At 38.4% G+C, this 16,663-nt stretch overlaps 1 protein-coding gene across 50 annotated transcripts in view; it reads right to left on the reverse strand.

Annotated features, from left to right (window-relative positions):
• Window positions 1-352: 352 nt before the first annotated feature.
• The window catches only part of TTLL5 (tubulin tyrosine ligase like 5), a 349,192-nt gene continuing 332,881 nt past the window's right edge, over window positions 353-16,663 (reverse strand). For 44 of the 50 annotated variants that reach the window (XR_011648300.1, XM_058293031.2, XM_071213776.1 and 41 more), the window contains one exon: window positions 353-1,000. Coding sequence is in view for 32 of the 50 variants with exons in the window: in XM_058293047.2 (XP_058149030.1) it covers window positions 978-1,000 (23 nt within the window). In the remaining 18 variants the exon portion in view is untranslated. Of the gene's footprint in view, window positions 1,001-8,870; window positions 8,970-16,663 lie in introns of those variants that run through there. The other 6 variants (XM_058293042.2, XM_058293036.2, XM_058293035.2 and 3 more) reach the window with 3 other exon arrangements.

Raw genomic sequence — 16,663 nt, forward strand, 5'->3', positions numbered from 1 at the left:
CAGAGGGTCAAGCGGAGAGCAGTTGGGGGGTTGTACTGCATTATTCTGATGAATTGTTTACTAAACACTATGCAAGAGGATACCGATTCACATGTCACTGGAGTGGCTGTGGGTGAGCCTGCCTGCTGTGGTATGATAATGGAGACATTTGCACACCCAGTTTCCCACGTGTGGGAACTGCCTGGACCCACCATTTGCTGAAACAAAATTTAAAAATGAAACATCTCTTTATAGTTCACATTTCTAAAATGCAGTTTAAAAAAATGCCCAGCAATGAAATAAAATGAAAACTTGGTCCCATTTCAGTCTTCATTGTGGATACTATAAAAAAAGAAAATGGAAAAAAAGAAAATAAAAATAAAATTACTTTATTAATCTTAGAAAGCAGTAATTCCAAAGGATGCCTCCTGTGATCGCAGCACACCAATGCTTCTCCCCTCTCTGTGGAGGACACTCGTGGGAAATGCCACCTGTGGTACGCTCCCCCGCCCCCCAGACTCTTCGGAAAGGGATGAAGAACTTTGGTGGATAATGATGTTGGGATTTTAGGCTTGTAGAAAATAGTTTAATACTGCAATCTGGAAAAGAAGAGGAAGCAAAATGCAAATAGCCAAAGAGCCTCTTTTATATCATTTCTGTGCAGTAGCAGGAGAGGGACAGAGAAGACCTAAGGTCTGGTGGGGTGGGGGTAAAAGGGAAGGTAAAAGATACACGTGTGCTCTGACAGGGTAGAGAAAGTATCAGCTGAATGTCTCCATTGCCGAGTTCCAGCGAAACCCAGCTGATGTGCTTTCCCATTGTCCCTGTAAAAGTCTAGATTGGCTGATTGGCAATAACCTACTGCCACTTCCACTTGAAGGCTTTGGGGACTCCGAGGCAGCAAAAATACTATTGACCCCCTACAGCGCTGGTAGCTGCTTCATGCTCAGTCACGCTCCCAGAGTAGTGAAAAGGTTCTTCCTCCATGTGCTTGTGGCTCATCTTTTAGTGTGAGCAGGATCTGAAAAGACAAAGTCAACCACTAAGTGACTGAAATGAGGGTGTGGGCTTTACTTATTTAAGGCAATGTCTGGTTTATTTAGTATTACTGAGAAGTTGTGACCCAAATAAATGAAGTTCACAACAAAGTGCAAAACTTTTTATTTTAACCACTTTTGTTGGAAGCCTTTCTAAAACAAAACCGTTTCTCTGCTGCTGAGTCTACTTTTGGCATTGTTCTCTTAGTTTCTTTTTTTTCTGGATAAAAGCATGTTATCCCTTTTGCTTCTCATATAGAAGATGCTAAACATGTTAACCTTCCCTGGAAACTCGGGGTCTGCATTATTAGCATTCATTATTGAACTGCATGGAAAAACTATTCTGTGTAAGTTTCTGTTTTTTTCTAAATCTCCCTTCAATGTTGAGGGATGTCAGATAATACTTTACCTTATATCCTCCACCCTTCAATATACAGCTACATATACACCACCAGTTTAAGAAAAAGAGCACCTACTATTACGCTCAAATTTCCTGATGCCTACTCATTCCCAATATCCTGAATTTTGGGTATATCTTTCCATGGCTTGCTTTTTAAAAACAAGTTTCACAACTACATATGCTTTCATCCCTAATAATATATTGTTTAGTTTTATATGGTTTTGATTTTTACTGTGCTGCTGTGACTATTCTTCTATGTGATCTCAGTACACAATTGGAAGAGCTTCTCTAGGTATACATTTAAGAGTGCAATTGTTGGGTCATAAATACTTGCATCTTTTTCTCTAAATAAATTCCACTATATGTTCCAAAGTGGTTGTACCAATTCACACTCTGGCAGTGGCTGCCCTCTCCCACTTCTTCACTTCTTCATCATGCTTTAAAGTTTCTGAGTTTTCAAGTTCTGATCAAGTGTGTATACAATGGTTTATACCATGGTATCCCCCTGTGTTCTTAAGTAGTATTTCCTGATAAGGAATGAGGTTGGGAATCTTTTCAGGTATCTATTGGGCATACATGTTTCCTTTCCTGTGAAATGCCTGGACATGTCTTTTACCTATTTTCCTATCAAGGTGTTCTATTGACTTTTTTAAAAACAGCTTTACTGAGATAAAATTCACATACCATAAAATCCACCCATTTAAAGCGTACAATTCAATGGCTTTTCGTATGGTCACAGAGGTGCATCCATCACCACAATCAATTTTAGAATATTTTCATTACCCCAAAAGACACCCTGCACCCCTTGGCCACCACCCCCAATCTCACCAATCTTAGTAGCCTTTCATTTACTTTGTCTCTATAGATGTGCCTATTGTAGACATTTCTTATAAGCAGAATCATACAATATGAGGTCCTTTGTGGCTAGCTTCTTTCACTTAGCATGTTTTTAAGGCTCATCCATATTGTTGTATGTAATAGTACTCCATTCTTTTTGATGGCTTAATAATATTCCACTGTATGGATATACCTCAATTTTTTTTTAAGGTACCAAAGGCCAGGGATTGACCCTGGGACCTCATATTTGGGAAGCTGGCACCTAACCACTGAACCACATCAGCTTCCCTGAGTTGGCTTTCTTCGTTTGTTTTGTTGCTTGTTTTTGTTTTTTCAATAGGCACTGGGAACCAAACCTGGGACCTCGCATATGCGAGGTGGGAGCTCAACTGCTTAAGCCACATCTGCTCCCCACATTTTATTTATCCTTTCATTAGTTGATCGGTATTTGGATTGCTTCCACCTCCTGGCTAATATGAGTAATACTGCTATAAACATTTGTGTACAATTTTTGTGTGGACATGTTTTCATTTCTCTTGGATATACACCTAGAAGTAGAATTTTGGATTATAAGTCCATGTTAACCATTTGAGCAACTGTCAAACTATTTTCCAAAGTAGTCACACTTTTATATTCCACCAGCAGTACATGAGGGTTCTACTTTCTACATATCCTTGCTAACACTTGTTATTGTCTGTTTTTTAAATTATAACCATCCTAGTGGGTATGAAGTGGTATCCAATTGTTTTGATTTGCATTTCCGTAATGGCTAAAGACATTGAGCATCTTTTCACGTCTTATTGGCCATCTTCCTTGGAGAAATGTCTAAGTCCTTTGCCCATTTTTAATTTGGGTTATTTGTCTTTATTATTATTGAATTGTAAGAGTTCTTTATATATTCTATTTTTTTTTTTTAAAGATTTATTTTTATTTATTTAATTCCCCTCCCTCCCCCGGTTGTCTGTTTTCTGTGTCTTTTTGCTGCTCTTGTTTCTTTGTCCGCTTCTGTTGTCGTCAGCGGCACGGGAAGTGTGGGCGGCGCCATTCCTCTGCAGGCTGCTCCCTCCTTCGTGCTGGGCGGCTCTCCTTATGGGTGCACCCCTTGCGCATGGGGCTCCCCTACGCGGGGGACACCCCTGCGTGGCAGGGCACTCCTTGCGCGCATCAGCACTGCGCATGGGCCAGCTCCACACGGGTCAAGGAGGCCCGGGGCTTGAACCGCGGACCTCCCATGTGGTAGACGGACACCCTAACCACTGGGCCAAAGTCCGTTCCCTATATATTCTAAATACAACTCCTTTATCTGATAGATACTTTGCAAAAATTTTCTCCTATTCTGTGGGTTATTTCATTTTTTTGAAGGTATTTTTTGAAGCACAAATTTTTAAAATGTTAATGAAGTCCAGTTTACCTATTATTTCTTTTGTTGTTTGTGCTTTTGGTGTTGTTGCTAAGATACTGTGTTTTTTATTTTTATTTTTAGAGGTTATTTACTTAATATCTATATACTTTTTTTTTTTTTTTTGCTGTTGTTCTATATGCTACAAACATCTTCACCTAGTCTGTGGCTTGTCTTTTCCAGTCTTTGTGGTATCTTTCTTTCTTTTTTGTTTTTAAAGAAATTGGTTTATAATTTGTTAATTTATATGGAAATCCCTATTTAGAAATAGAAATTAAAAAGCATTTAGATACATACTTAACAAGAGAAATTAAAGAAAAAAACCAAGACATAGTTACCATAAAATTGGTTTTTTAAAAATAAAACTTTTAACTAAAATTTTTTTTTAAAAAAGAGAGAATAGTATAATACACTTCCATGTCCCATCATATAGTTTATTAACATTCTATCATTCTTGTTTCATATCTCTCCCTGCATTCTTATTCTGGAGTATTTCAAAGCAAATACAACATAATACATAACAACTTCAGAAAGTATCTCTAACAAATAAGGACTTATGAAAAAAAAATCCCACAATATTTTTATTGTATCTTGGAGAAGTTCTTAATTTTAACAAAGTCAGATTTATCTATACCTTTATGGTATGCACTTTTGGAGTCTAATTTAAGACATCATTGTCTTATACCATAGTCAATGATATTGTCCTATTTGTCTTCTAAAAGATTTACACTTTTGTCTTTCACATTTAAGTCTTTAATCCAGCTTGAAACTGAATACAATGTGAAGCACAGATCTAATTTCATTTTTCCTCATGAAGTAACTAATTGTCCTAGCATTATTTATTGAAAAGCCCATCCTTTCATCCTTTAACTGCAATGTCACTCTGTCATAAATTGTTTTCATACCTTTGAGGGTCTCTGTTCTGTGCCAACATCTTGGCTCTCTAAATTATATTAGCCTGATAATAATAATTCTTGGAATCTGGTAAGCCACACACAGTTCCCTCGTCTCCTGACCCCATTCTTTCAGAGGACAAGGGCTGTTCTTTGTCCTTTTCTCTTACATTAAAAAAACAAAACAAATAATACCTCTTCAAATCTATAGATTGGTTAGGGGAAAGTCGACACCTTTACACCTTTACCACATTGAGACTTGTAAACCTTGAACATGTATGTCTCTCCATTAATCTGCTTTTTTTTTTTTTTTAATTTCATTATTTATTTATTCCCTCCCCCCATTGTCTGCTCTCTGTGTCCATTTGCCTTGTGTTCTTCTGTGTCCGCTTGTGTCAGTGGCGCCCGGAATCTGTGTCTCTTTTTGTTGCGTCATCTTGCTGCATCAGTTCTGTGTGTGTGTGGTACCACCCTAGGTAGGCCGCACTTTTTTCACGCTAGGTGGCTCTCCTTACGGGGCACACTCCTTGCATGTGGGGCTCCTCTACGCAGGGGACACCCCTGCATGGCTGCGCACTCCTTGCACACATCGGCACTGAGCGTGGGCCAGCTCATCACATGGGTCAGGAGGCCCTGGGTTTGAACCCTGAACCTACCATGTGGTAGGCAGACGCTCTACCTGTTGAGCCAAATCCACTTCCCTCTATTAATCTGTTTTTTAAAGTGACTCTCAGTAAGGCTTTATAATTTTTAAATAATAGGTCTTAAACATATTTTTTGTTAGATTTAGTCCTGGGTACGTTACATGTTTTGAAGCTTCTGTAAATGGTATCTTTCCCAAAATTGCATGCTCTGTCTGTTGCTGATGTACAGAAATATAATTGATTTTCGTACCTTGAAAAACTCTCTTATAAAGCTAATAATTTATTTGAACTTTGGGGCTTCAATCAGACAAATACCTTATCTGGGAATAATGCTAGATTTATTTCTTCCTTTCTGATCCTTCTTTTAATTTACTTTTCTTGTTTTACTTTATTAACTCTTTCAGTACAACACTGAATAAAATGATAGTGGGCGTCCTTGTCTTGCACTTCATCTTCAGGGGAATGCTTTCTGTTTCCTTATTAAAACTATGATGTTTACTTAGTTTTTTGTTTGTTTTGTCTTTTTTAGAGATACCATTATTTAAGTCATTGAAGTTCCCTTCTTTTCTTAGTTGACTAGGAATTTTTAAAAACTCATGAATGGATATTGAATTTTCTCAAGTGCTTATCTGATATCCATTGAGAGAAGCATATGATTTTTTCCTCTTTAATCTATTACTGAAGTTAATTATATTAGTTGATTTTTTAATATTAAGGAATCCTTGAACCTCTGGCATAAATATAACTTGATAGTAAATGTACTTTTATTTTATTTTTTTTAACATTGTTGGATTCAGCTTCCGAATGTTTTAGTTAGGATTTTTGTATCTATATTCATGATTAAGACTGTCTTATAATTTTAGATTTTTTTTGGATTGCTTTTGTCAGATTTTGATATTAAGATAACAGTAGAGTTGGGAAGTGTTCCCTCTTTTTCTGTTCTCTGGAATACTTTGTATAAGATTGGAATACTTGTTCCTTGGATGTTTGGCAGGAGTAAACAGTAAAACTATAAAAGCTTGGTGTTCTATTTATGGGGAGATTTTTTTATTTGATTAAATTTCCTTAATGATTATAAGACTGTGCATTTTATATTTCTTTTTGAGTAAATTTTTATAAGTTAAATACAAAAATGATGTTTATTTTATCAAAGTTTTAAAAATGTGTCAGCATAAAGTTATTCATAGTATCTACCTATTCACCTGTTTAATTTCTGAGTCATGTATTATAATGCCCCTATTAATTTCTCTCCAGTGCATGCTTATTTTCTACTTCATCAATCTCCTCTCTTATCTTTATCATTATTTATTTTTCTTTACTTTTTATTCTCTTTGCATTTATTTTGTTGTTCTTTTTTTTAAAATCTTAAGTCAGATGCTTAGCTCATTAGCATTCAGTCTTCTTCTCCCTTATTATAAACATAAATTTCCATTTAAGTTTTGTTTTAGTTATAATTCACAGGTTTTGGATAAACAATATTTTTATTGTAATTAAATTTTAGTATTTCTAATTGTATTATGATTTTCTTTGATGATTTAACTCTTAATTCCCAAACACATGAGGATTTTTTGGTTATCTCTTTGTCAGGGAACATGGTCTTTGAAATCTGATTTAAGGTTCAGCACTTAGTCCACTTCTGAAAATATTCCATGGATGCTTGAGAAGAATGTATATAATGCAGTTATTTAGTGTGATGGTCTATATATGACTATCAGATCAAGCCTGTTAATCATGTGGATCAAATTTTCTAAAACATTACTGGTTTCAGACTGCTTGATCTATCAATTACCGAGTTACAATACTATATTAAAGTAGATTTGTTTATTTCTCTTGGGTTCTGTTAATTTTTGCCTAATGTATTTTTCAAAAGTGTCTTTTTCATTTATTAGATTTTAAAAATCAGTGAACCAGTAAATATATTAGTTAAAACAAGCAACAAGAGGTTAAACCCCCTACTCCCATTTCAGGTCATTATTATTAATTAACAATTTGGTATCCTCCTACCAAATATCTTTTTTTAAAGCTCACAAGAACACTGTCATCACTTTATTGGTCATTAGGTTTAATTTTGTCCATATTTTTATAATTTCTTTGCTTATAATTCCTCTCTGTATCGCAGATCTTCCATTAGAATCTCTCCTTTGGTGAAGGTCTACTGGTGACAAACTTTTCCAGGTTTTGTTTCAAAAAATGTCTTTATTTAATCCTCATTCTTGAAAGATATTTTTGCATAAAATACATTTTTGGTTTGGTGGTTACTTCAATGATAATATTGTACTATATTTGGGTTTCCACTAATGCTGTTGAGAAGTCAGCTGTCAATCAAATTGATATTCCTTTGGTAATCCTTCTTTTCTCTCTAGCTGCCTTTAACATCTTTTCTTTGTCTTGAGTATTCTGAAGTTTCACTCTGATGTATTTAAGTGTGGATTTCTTGTGATTCATTGAAATTCCTATATCAGTGGCTAATGTCTTTCATTATTTCTGGAAAATTATTTCCAGATAATTTTATCTACCCCATTTTTTCCTTTCCAGAACTCTGATTAGATATCTAGCAGACTTTCTCACTTGTTTTTTTTTTTTTAAAGATTTATTTTTTATTTATTTCTCTCCTCCCCTGCCACTGTTTGCTCTCTGTGTCCATTCACTGTGTGTTCTTCTGCGTCTGCTTTGTATTATCAGGCAGTACTGGGAAACTGCATCTCTTTTTTGTTGCATCATCTTGTTGCATCAGCTCTCCATGTGTGTGGCGCCACTCCTGGGTGGGCTGCACTTTTCTCATGCGGGGTGGCTCTCCTTGTAGGGGTGTCCCTGCATGGCAAAGCACTCCTTGTGCATGGCAGCACTGAGGGTGGGCCAGCTCACGACAAGGGTCAGGAGGCCCTGGGTATCGAATTCTGGACCCTTGATATGGTAGGTGGACACTCTATCGGTTGAACCACGTCCACTTCCCTCTCACTTGGTTTCCTACCTCTTTTTCTTTCTGTGGTGTTCCAGATAATTTCTTTAAATCCATTTCTGAGTTTATTAAATCTCTCTTCAGCTAAGTCTGATCTGAAGTTAAGCCCTTCCAATATTTTCAAATCTGCTTGGTCATAATTTTAACTTTTGATCTTACCCCTATTTTCACTCCCTTCATTAATTTCTCTGAACATACCAGAATATATATATTAGTATTATTTGATAATTTCAATATCTTAGTCTTTGCAGGTCTTCTGTTTTTGCTCATGGTGCCATGTTTCCTTATTTATTTTGTGATTTTAAACTGTGATCTCATATTTTTTGGAAATCTTACAAATGGGAATTATTTGTGGCTTAAACTGAAGGAGGATTCCTTCAGAGAGAATTTATATTTGACTCTGTGAGGTGCCTAGGTCCCACTACCAGCTTAGGACCAGCTTAAACTAAATTCTCAGTCTGAAGTTTTTAGGCTACCTAGGGAATGTGAATTCATGATAAACTTACATGAGGACCAACTTGTGGTTACAAATGATCAGGGGAGATTTTTCTACCCGACCCCACTCAGCACCAAGGTTCAAGACAGGCAATTTTCTTTGCAGTGTCTGAGGGGTGAAGGGAGGGTGAGAGGGGAGAGTTTATTTCTAGTTGACCTTTAAATGAGGGATATAGCCCCCTGGGGTTCCATTATTATGGGAAGGTTGCCTATTAGACTATGCCCACCTTGGAATTTGCCTGTTGTCTCCTACACCCTGCCATAATTCTGGTCCAGAGCTGCTTTCATTCCCATTCCTTTTTGGTGATCCAATGATGGGGTGCCAACTAGAAGAGTGGGAAAGGTATATAGGACAATGATACACTGCATTTTCACCCTCACTGCCTCTGTAACCATGATAACCATAATCGTAGCCCCCTACCCTCCCCCCCCCCCCTTTTTTTGGTAAAACTTCGAAGAAGCAGTCATAGAAGTTGACCCCTCTTCTTTTCCTTTGATGTCCTAGCCTGGAAATTCTTTTTTTTTTTTTTTTTGTCAAATGTTTACGGCTCACACTATTTATACACACAGTTGACAAAGAGCAAATAAATGAAGTTACATCTTACTGTATTAGTTCTAAAGTCAACAAGCAATACAAACATAAAATATCATCAAAATTACCCTTATGTTTTAGTTTCCTTGGCTGTTAAAGCAAATACCATGCAATGGATTGGCTTAAACGAGGGGAATTTATTAGCTAACGGTTTTGAGGCTAGGAAAAAGTCCAAACCAAGGTGTCCTCAGGGTGATACTTTCTTCTCAAAAACTGGTGTCCTGGGGCTGGCTGCCCATGATCCTTGGTCCTTGGCTCTTCTGTCACATGGCAATGCACATGGCAGTCTCTCCCTTGATTTTTGCTTCCCATGGCTTGGTCTCTTTGTCTCTCTGCTTGCATTTCATTCTGCTTTTATAAAGGACTTAAGGAATAGGATTATGATCCATCCTGATTGGGTTGGGCCATACCATACCTGAAGTAACCTCATCAGAAGGTCTTACTTACAATGGGTTCGCACCCACTGGAATGAGTGAATTAAGAACATGTTTTTTTCCTTGGGTATATCAGTTCCAAACTATCATACCTTAAAACTTTAAAGCTCCTGTAAAATACATTCTATTGCTTTGACAATTATCAGAGAGTCCAACTAGCCTAGTTTTTCTTTCAGTCTTGAGAAAGGCTGCTTTTCTTCAGTTAGCACAGGTTTAAAGTACCTGTCTGGTGTTCAGGGTCACAGTGAAAAAAAATGTCTGTTTTTAAATACGGTGATGAATATTAGCAAGGTGAAATGCATTTTGAGAGGTACCGGGGAACAGAGAATTACAGAGAGAACAACAGGTTCACATTCACAGTCATGTTGAAGCATAAGTCCCTGAGAGGAATGGTAGATAGGTTCACTCAAACTACCTAAGTTATTCTTTCCTTTCTTTTTTTTTTGGGGGGGGGGGTGGTGGGGAGAGGTGGAGGAGGTGGGTGGTACAACTTCATTGTCTTTCATGTATTGCTTATTTCCCCTGCTACACTCTTTTAAGTGCAGAGAACATGTATACATCTTCATGTGACCCACAGCACCCAGCATCTTGTCATGTAAATATTCACATGGGAGCTGCTTGGTAAGTATTTGATTGACTCGTGGGAAATGATCAACAGCAGTGTTACCCTACAGGTAGCAAAAGACTTTTCACTAATGAAATAACCTATGCTTTTGCAAATAGCAAAAGGCCTAGTGTGATGAGTGGCGATCCATACTTCCAGACCAGGGCTCCTACCTTCCATCAGCTATCTGAAGGAAAGAAATGCAAATTTCCAACGAGATCATCTGACTCAGGGCTTTTCCAGTTTAGAAAAGACAGAATTCATCTTGACTTTTTTTGCCAGTAAAGAAGGCACAGAACTCAAATAGTATGAGTTTATTACTAGAACTATTTCTCTCATTCCAAAGTTTGATGTGACTAAGAGAAATAAAATTAAAAACTAATTTTTAAAATTTCCTAAATGCAAAGACTTTGTAAATCACAACTATTAGATTGGTCCCTAAGGCCTTTCCAACTCATCAGGGTTGCCCTGGTACCTTCTGGCAAAGTTCTAGTTTGATAAGGAAGGAAGTGAATGAATCAAGTTATTTATATCCCCTGAGTGACATTAGCAGAAAGAGACAGCTGGGGAGTGAGGGCCAACCTGCTGCCCCCTCACCTCCGGGCATAGCTCCAATGTGTAGGAATGAACAACACAGGCACAAGAGCATCAGATCCATTTCATGAAACCCTGCCTGGGTGACACAAAGGCACCGGGCACAGCTGCAAAGGGTGTGTTCAGAGCAAAGGCAGCCCCTGAGCAACTCTGAAATGCAGCTACAGGGGAGAAGGGAGCTGGCTGATCACAGCAGCACCACTGAGCTCTTGTGCCCTCTGCCCCCCACACCAAAATCCTTCTTTGAAATGTCTAATGAACAGTGTAGCACTTGGTTCAATTTGTAGATGCTAAAACCAACATGAGCTCAAGTGTCCATCTATGGAGGAAGATTTGCTTTCTATTTGCAAATGAGTGTGCCAAGTAATTTTAATAAATTGCTATGTTAGGAAATTCAACAGTAAAGAACTAAAGAGATTTATACAATAAACCTAATCCTCCTTCTATATAATATATACTTCATTTCTGAAAGTGCATTTAGCTATTGTAAACATGCAAAAAATATGTTCCCCTTACTCTGGTTCATTTTCTTATTACAACAAACCATTAAGATGGGCATGATAAAATGGGCATGATGAATAGAGAGATATAAATCTCTGTTTGAATGACTTTCAAATGTCATTCGGTTGAAAAGTGCTTTTTCCTGTAACTATATTTAGACAGTGGTATCCTAAGGGCAAAATGTTTAATATGTTGGACAGAAAGTTTTAAAAAATAAGGATCCTTAATAATTTAATGCCCTTTCATGATAATTTATAAATTACAAGTCTGATTTAAATCAAACTCCTTGGTATCTAATTATATGATCTATCTACCATATTAGTTAGTTAGTTTTTATTTTATTTAAAAACGTTTTCTACCATGTGAGTTTTGAAGCACAATCCACTTTAGCATAATTGATACATTATTTTAAAAATCTGGATTTACCAAAGAAATCAATAAATCATTACAAAGAAAATGATATACTTCATGAAAAGTTTCTTTACTTTCTTAAATCTTTATTTCTAGAGAGCTCTGGTAATAAAGCATAGTAGAGTAAAATAATGATCTGGGCTTTACTGTGATTTCTGCTATTTAATAGAGCCTTCTAACCTTTGGGATTTAATAAGTGATTATTTTATGATTATAAGACAAATACATGCTCACTGCAGAAAATCTTCAGAGGGGTGTAAGAATGGCTTTTTATATAGTTTTGAGTTCAGAGGAACAGACTTCCTGATGTGGGGAGTATTTCCTCTATTTTAGAATAGTAATTTCTAGTCTGATAAAAATTCAGTCTCTTTCCTTTTATAGTAGATGCAGCATTGAGCCCAAAAAGGCACTGGAAATCAGTTCTTTGTGTGAAGATGAGGAGAGAGCAGACTTTTGGTGACTCTAGATACTTTAAACTTTTTTTGACTGCAATGCATAGTAAAAAAACACATGTCACAATGTCATTGAACACACAATATCTTTATGATTTAAAATGATCTTGACTATATAGATGGACCTGATGTTTTTCTTTCTATTCCATTCTGTTCCACTGGGGGGTGGGTACGGGGAGAATGATGGTTATAACCAGTGGCATGCTAGTAAATGTTTAAAACTGACTCCTTGTGGTAAAACAAACCAACAAACCCCTAGTTTGTGTTGTTGACCCACTGTCATGATGTACATACCCCCAACACAGTTGATTTCAAGTAACCAACGTGAAGGTAGTGAAAGCACAGACTTGGGAAGGGACAGGCACTACCTGCTCTTGTGAGCCTGGCTATAACCCATTAACTTGATTTGATGCCCCACTAATTGAGTTAAGACCCAAGTTTAAAAACCACTGCTCTAGAGTCTAGACAGTCAAACTCCCTGGTAATTCACAGGATGCTGAAAGGGACCGGTATATATTGTTCCTGGGGGGCACTGAATGAGATCACATGTGCTAGGGACCACAAGCTTCCTGGGCATTCACAGGGAACACCTCATGCTTATGTGACTTGGGGCATCTCGGAACTACTCTGCCTTCAGCCTCCCAAAACTGATCATCTTGGCAAAATGAGATGTACTAGAATACACCTTAGGGAAATCACGATCTCTCTTGAGCTTCAGTGCCCTCATCTGTAATATGGAAGTAACCAGCATAGCTCCCTGGGCTGTTGTAAGGACCAAATAAGACAATCTATATGAAAACATTTAAAAAATTATAGGGGACATTCAATTTAACATTTTACTCACAAGAAATTTTTTTAAAAAACCATGTCTTGGTACCTCATCAGTCATTCCCACCCTCTTGACCCACCCTCAGGGTCTCTGAGATTCTGAAATATCCAGGCACCTCTCAAGGTTGCCTCCTTGGACTCCTCCACAGCCTCCTCTTTCTCAGTCGTGTGCACCCTGCTGCTCGACTCCCTTAGAGAATTTAGTCACTCACAGCTCTAACAGGGAGGATGATTCCTAAACTCTACACCTGGCTCTGACTTCTCTCCAGCTTTTGTAAGGACCTGAGTTTAACGGTCAGCCATCATCTCAAACTTGACACTTAATATACTGATGTTATTATCTGTCCCACTGATCCACAATGATGGGTGCTCTAATTCTGTCAACAGCACTGGTAATATCTCAGTTACCAGGGTTTACTTTCACAAGCACTTACAGTTATTAACATTTACACCACTTTCATCTCCCCATATCTAATCAGACACCTGGTTCTGTTGGTTTACCCTTTAGAATGTTTTTCAAACACATCTCCTTTTTTATTATCACTGCCTGCACCCGCTGCCATGCCCCAACTAGGCTCTTATTAATCTGAACCTCTTATTATACCTCTTTCATAGCTGGTCTCCCTCATTCTAATTCGGACAGATTAACCTTTTAAATTCTGCACCAAGATATTCAATAATAGTAGATATTGATCTGAAACTTATTTTGTTCAAGGCACTGTATGAAGTAGTTCCTTGCATGCATTGCTTCAATTAACTCCATATTTGCATAGATGCTTGGAAGCTAAGGGTGGAAATTAGGGGACATTTATCGTCCCACCCATCTGCTTCTGAATTCAGCCTCTTTCACTTCTTTTGGGAAATTGCTCCCCACCTCCTCTATTCCAATCAGGTGATTATGGCTGAACTACAAACATGAGTTCCACAACCCCTTGACCAGACATTGGCAGACGATCCAGACCTGGCCAAAGTCCACCCTGTGGAAAGGGTGTCCACAGCAATTGCTTCTAGAGGTAGTCATATGATGCAAACCAAGCTAATCAAAGTCCTTCCTTGGGATTTCTACATACTAAAGTAAAATGAGAGAAGCTCCCTTTACTATGGGGTTGTTATGGTGGGAAAAATAAGGCTGGAGGTGCTCAAACCACAGCCCTTATTCTGATCCTGCTACATGGAAGAAGCCATATGAAGCTGGAGAGAGGGAAGTCTGTGATGGAAAACATTAGGGATGAAGAAAGATGGAGAGAAGCAGCATGAGGCTGAGAGAGATGGAGAGAAAGACAGATCTGACCACATTCAGTTCTTGGATCCATCCTTATCCTTTCTAGAAATTTGCGTTAGGTTCCACTACCTGCAAACACATGCATTCTGAATACCACCACTAGAGACCCAGATGTCAGAATAATTAGAATGAAGGTGAAAACTGAAGTTCTGAAAATGAATAAAATAATAAAATAAACCTAGAGAATGAGATTACAAAGAAAAGAGAAAAACCCAAGCGAAGAACTGACCCAATGTACTGCTCAGCAAAAGGACCACTGACCTTTGCTGGAGCAAAGTGCTTCTCAGGCACTTGGTAGAAAATTAACCTTGGAATTGTACCCTCTCCATTTTCTAAAAAGAACCAGAGGAAGGAATGTACAAGACTCAGCTAAGAAAGGGGCAGTAAGAAGCACTCCTCATATGACTGTTTTGATGATTAAGCAAAAAAAGAAAAAACAAAGCAAAACGGCAAAAACCACAGCACCAATCCTGCCCTGATCAAGACAGTGGAATGAGAAGCTTCAGGGCTCCAACTCCCCAAGGAAGCTCTGAACAACCAGCAAGAACTCATAGAAACATCTTTATCAGAGTTCCAGAAAACAGTTAGAGGACTGCAGAAACAGGGCAAGCATAAAATATTTTTTAAAAAGGCTACTTAGAAGTGGTAGGATCTCATGGTGCCTTGGATGGCCCCTTCATCTCCCTACATCAGCTTGGCACTCTGAGTGTGTACCCTTGGTCTTAGGTCCAGAGGGAGCAGTCATCCTCATGCACATTCTGGGAGTGTACATGTCTGGCCCAAGCTGTCTGGTAGTGGCCTGATGGTGCTGTCATCCCAAAACTTACTCTGTGTTTAGAAGGCAGTTCACAGAGCTCTCCTACAGAACATGGTGGAAGAGCAATAAAGTTGTGTTGCCTGAAGCAACTGATTGCTGGCTGTAGGATATACAGTGCAATGCCCAGGACTGTGAGAAAACTGTTTTCTAGGAGAGAAGGATGTTTGGAATCATGTAAATGGGGGAATTCCTAAGACCACAAATGCATGACCAAGACAAGATTCCTGCACAGAAAGGATCAGAGAAGCCCCTATACTTTGACCTGTGGCTGTACTCTGAACTCATTGTATGGATAACTCCTGAAGGAGAGCACTTGCATAGATCAATCTGCAAAGACTGGAAAATGTGTTTCCTTTACTTTATCATCTTTTTTCTTGTTGTAATTAGCTACTGGCATTCAAGGAAAGCTCTGTCATAACACTAGCTGGACACAAGCTTAAGAAACAGATACCTCTGGAAAGCAGATGTAGCACAAGTGATTGGGCTCCCATCTACCACATAGGAGGGCCAGGGTTTGATTCCTTGGGCCTCCTGGTGAAGGCAAAGCAGTCCACATGGTGAGCTGGCCTGAGAGGAGAGCTGGCCCACCAGAGTGCTGGTCTGCACAGGAGTGATGGCCTGCATGGAGAGCTGGTGCAAGATGACACAACAAAAAGAGACACAGAGGAGAGACAATAAAAAATGCAGCAGACCAGGTTGCTGAGGTGGCTCAAGAGATTGAGTGCCTCTCTCCCACTCTGGAAAGTCCCAGGATCAGTTCCTGGTGCTGCCTAAAGAGAAGACAAGCAAACACAGAAAAACACACAGCAAATGGACACAAAGCAGAGAGCAAGTGCAAAACAACAAGGTGGGGAGTGGGGGAGGATAAATAAATCTTAAAAAAAAAAAAAGAAACAGATGCCTCAGCTTCTAAGTTCCAGCAATAACATTAAAATATCAAAATGTCCAGGTTTCAACAAAAGGTTACAAAGCACATAAAAGAAACAGGAAACAGTGGCCTAGGCAAAGGAGATGAAGAGGACCAGATCTGGAGCATACCAGACAAAGACTTAAAAAAAAAAAGAAAGGTCCTAAATATGCCCAAAGAGCTATAGGAAAATATGGACAAAGAATGAAAGGAAATCAAGAAAATGATAGATGAACACAAAGAGAATATCAATAGAGAGATGGAAATTATGAAAGGAACCCAAGCAGAGCTGAAGACCACGGTAACAAATTGGAAATTCTCTACAGGGATTCAACAACAGATTTGAGCTGGCAGAAGAACGAATGAAATTATCCAGTCTGAGGAACAGAAAGAAGAAAGAATTAAGGAAAGGGAACAGAGTCTGCGGAAATTGTGGGACACCATTAAGAATACATACATATATATATGGAAGCAGACATGGCTCAACTGGTAGAGTGTCTGTCTACCAAATGGGGGTCCAGGACTCGATCCCCAGGGCCTCCTGACCCGTGTGGTGAGCTGGCCCATGTGCGGTGTTGAGGAGCACAAGGCATGCCAT

The sequence above is a fragment of the Dasypus novemcinctus genome, chromosome 3 (assembly GCF_030445035.2).
Source record: "Dasypus novemcinctus isolate mDasNov1 chromosome 3, mDasNov1.1.hap2, whole genome shotgun sequence".
In the NCBI taxonomy this organism is placed as follows: Eukaryota; Metazoa; Chordata; class Mammalia; order Cingulata; family Dasypodidae; genus Dasypus; species Dasypus novemcinctus.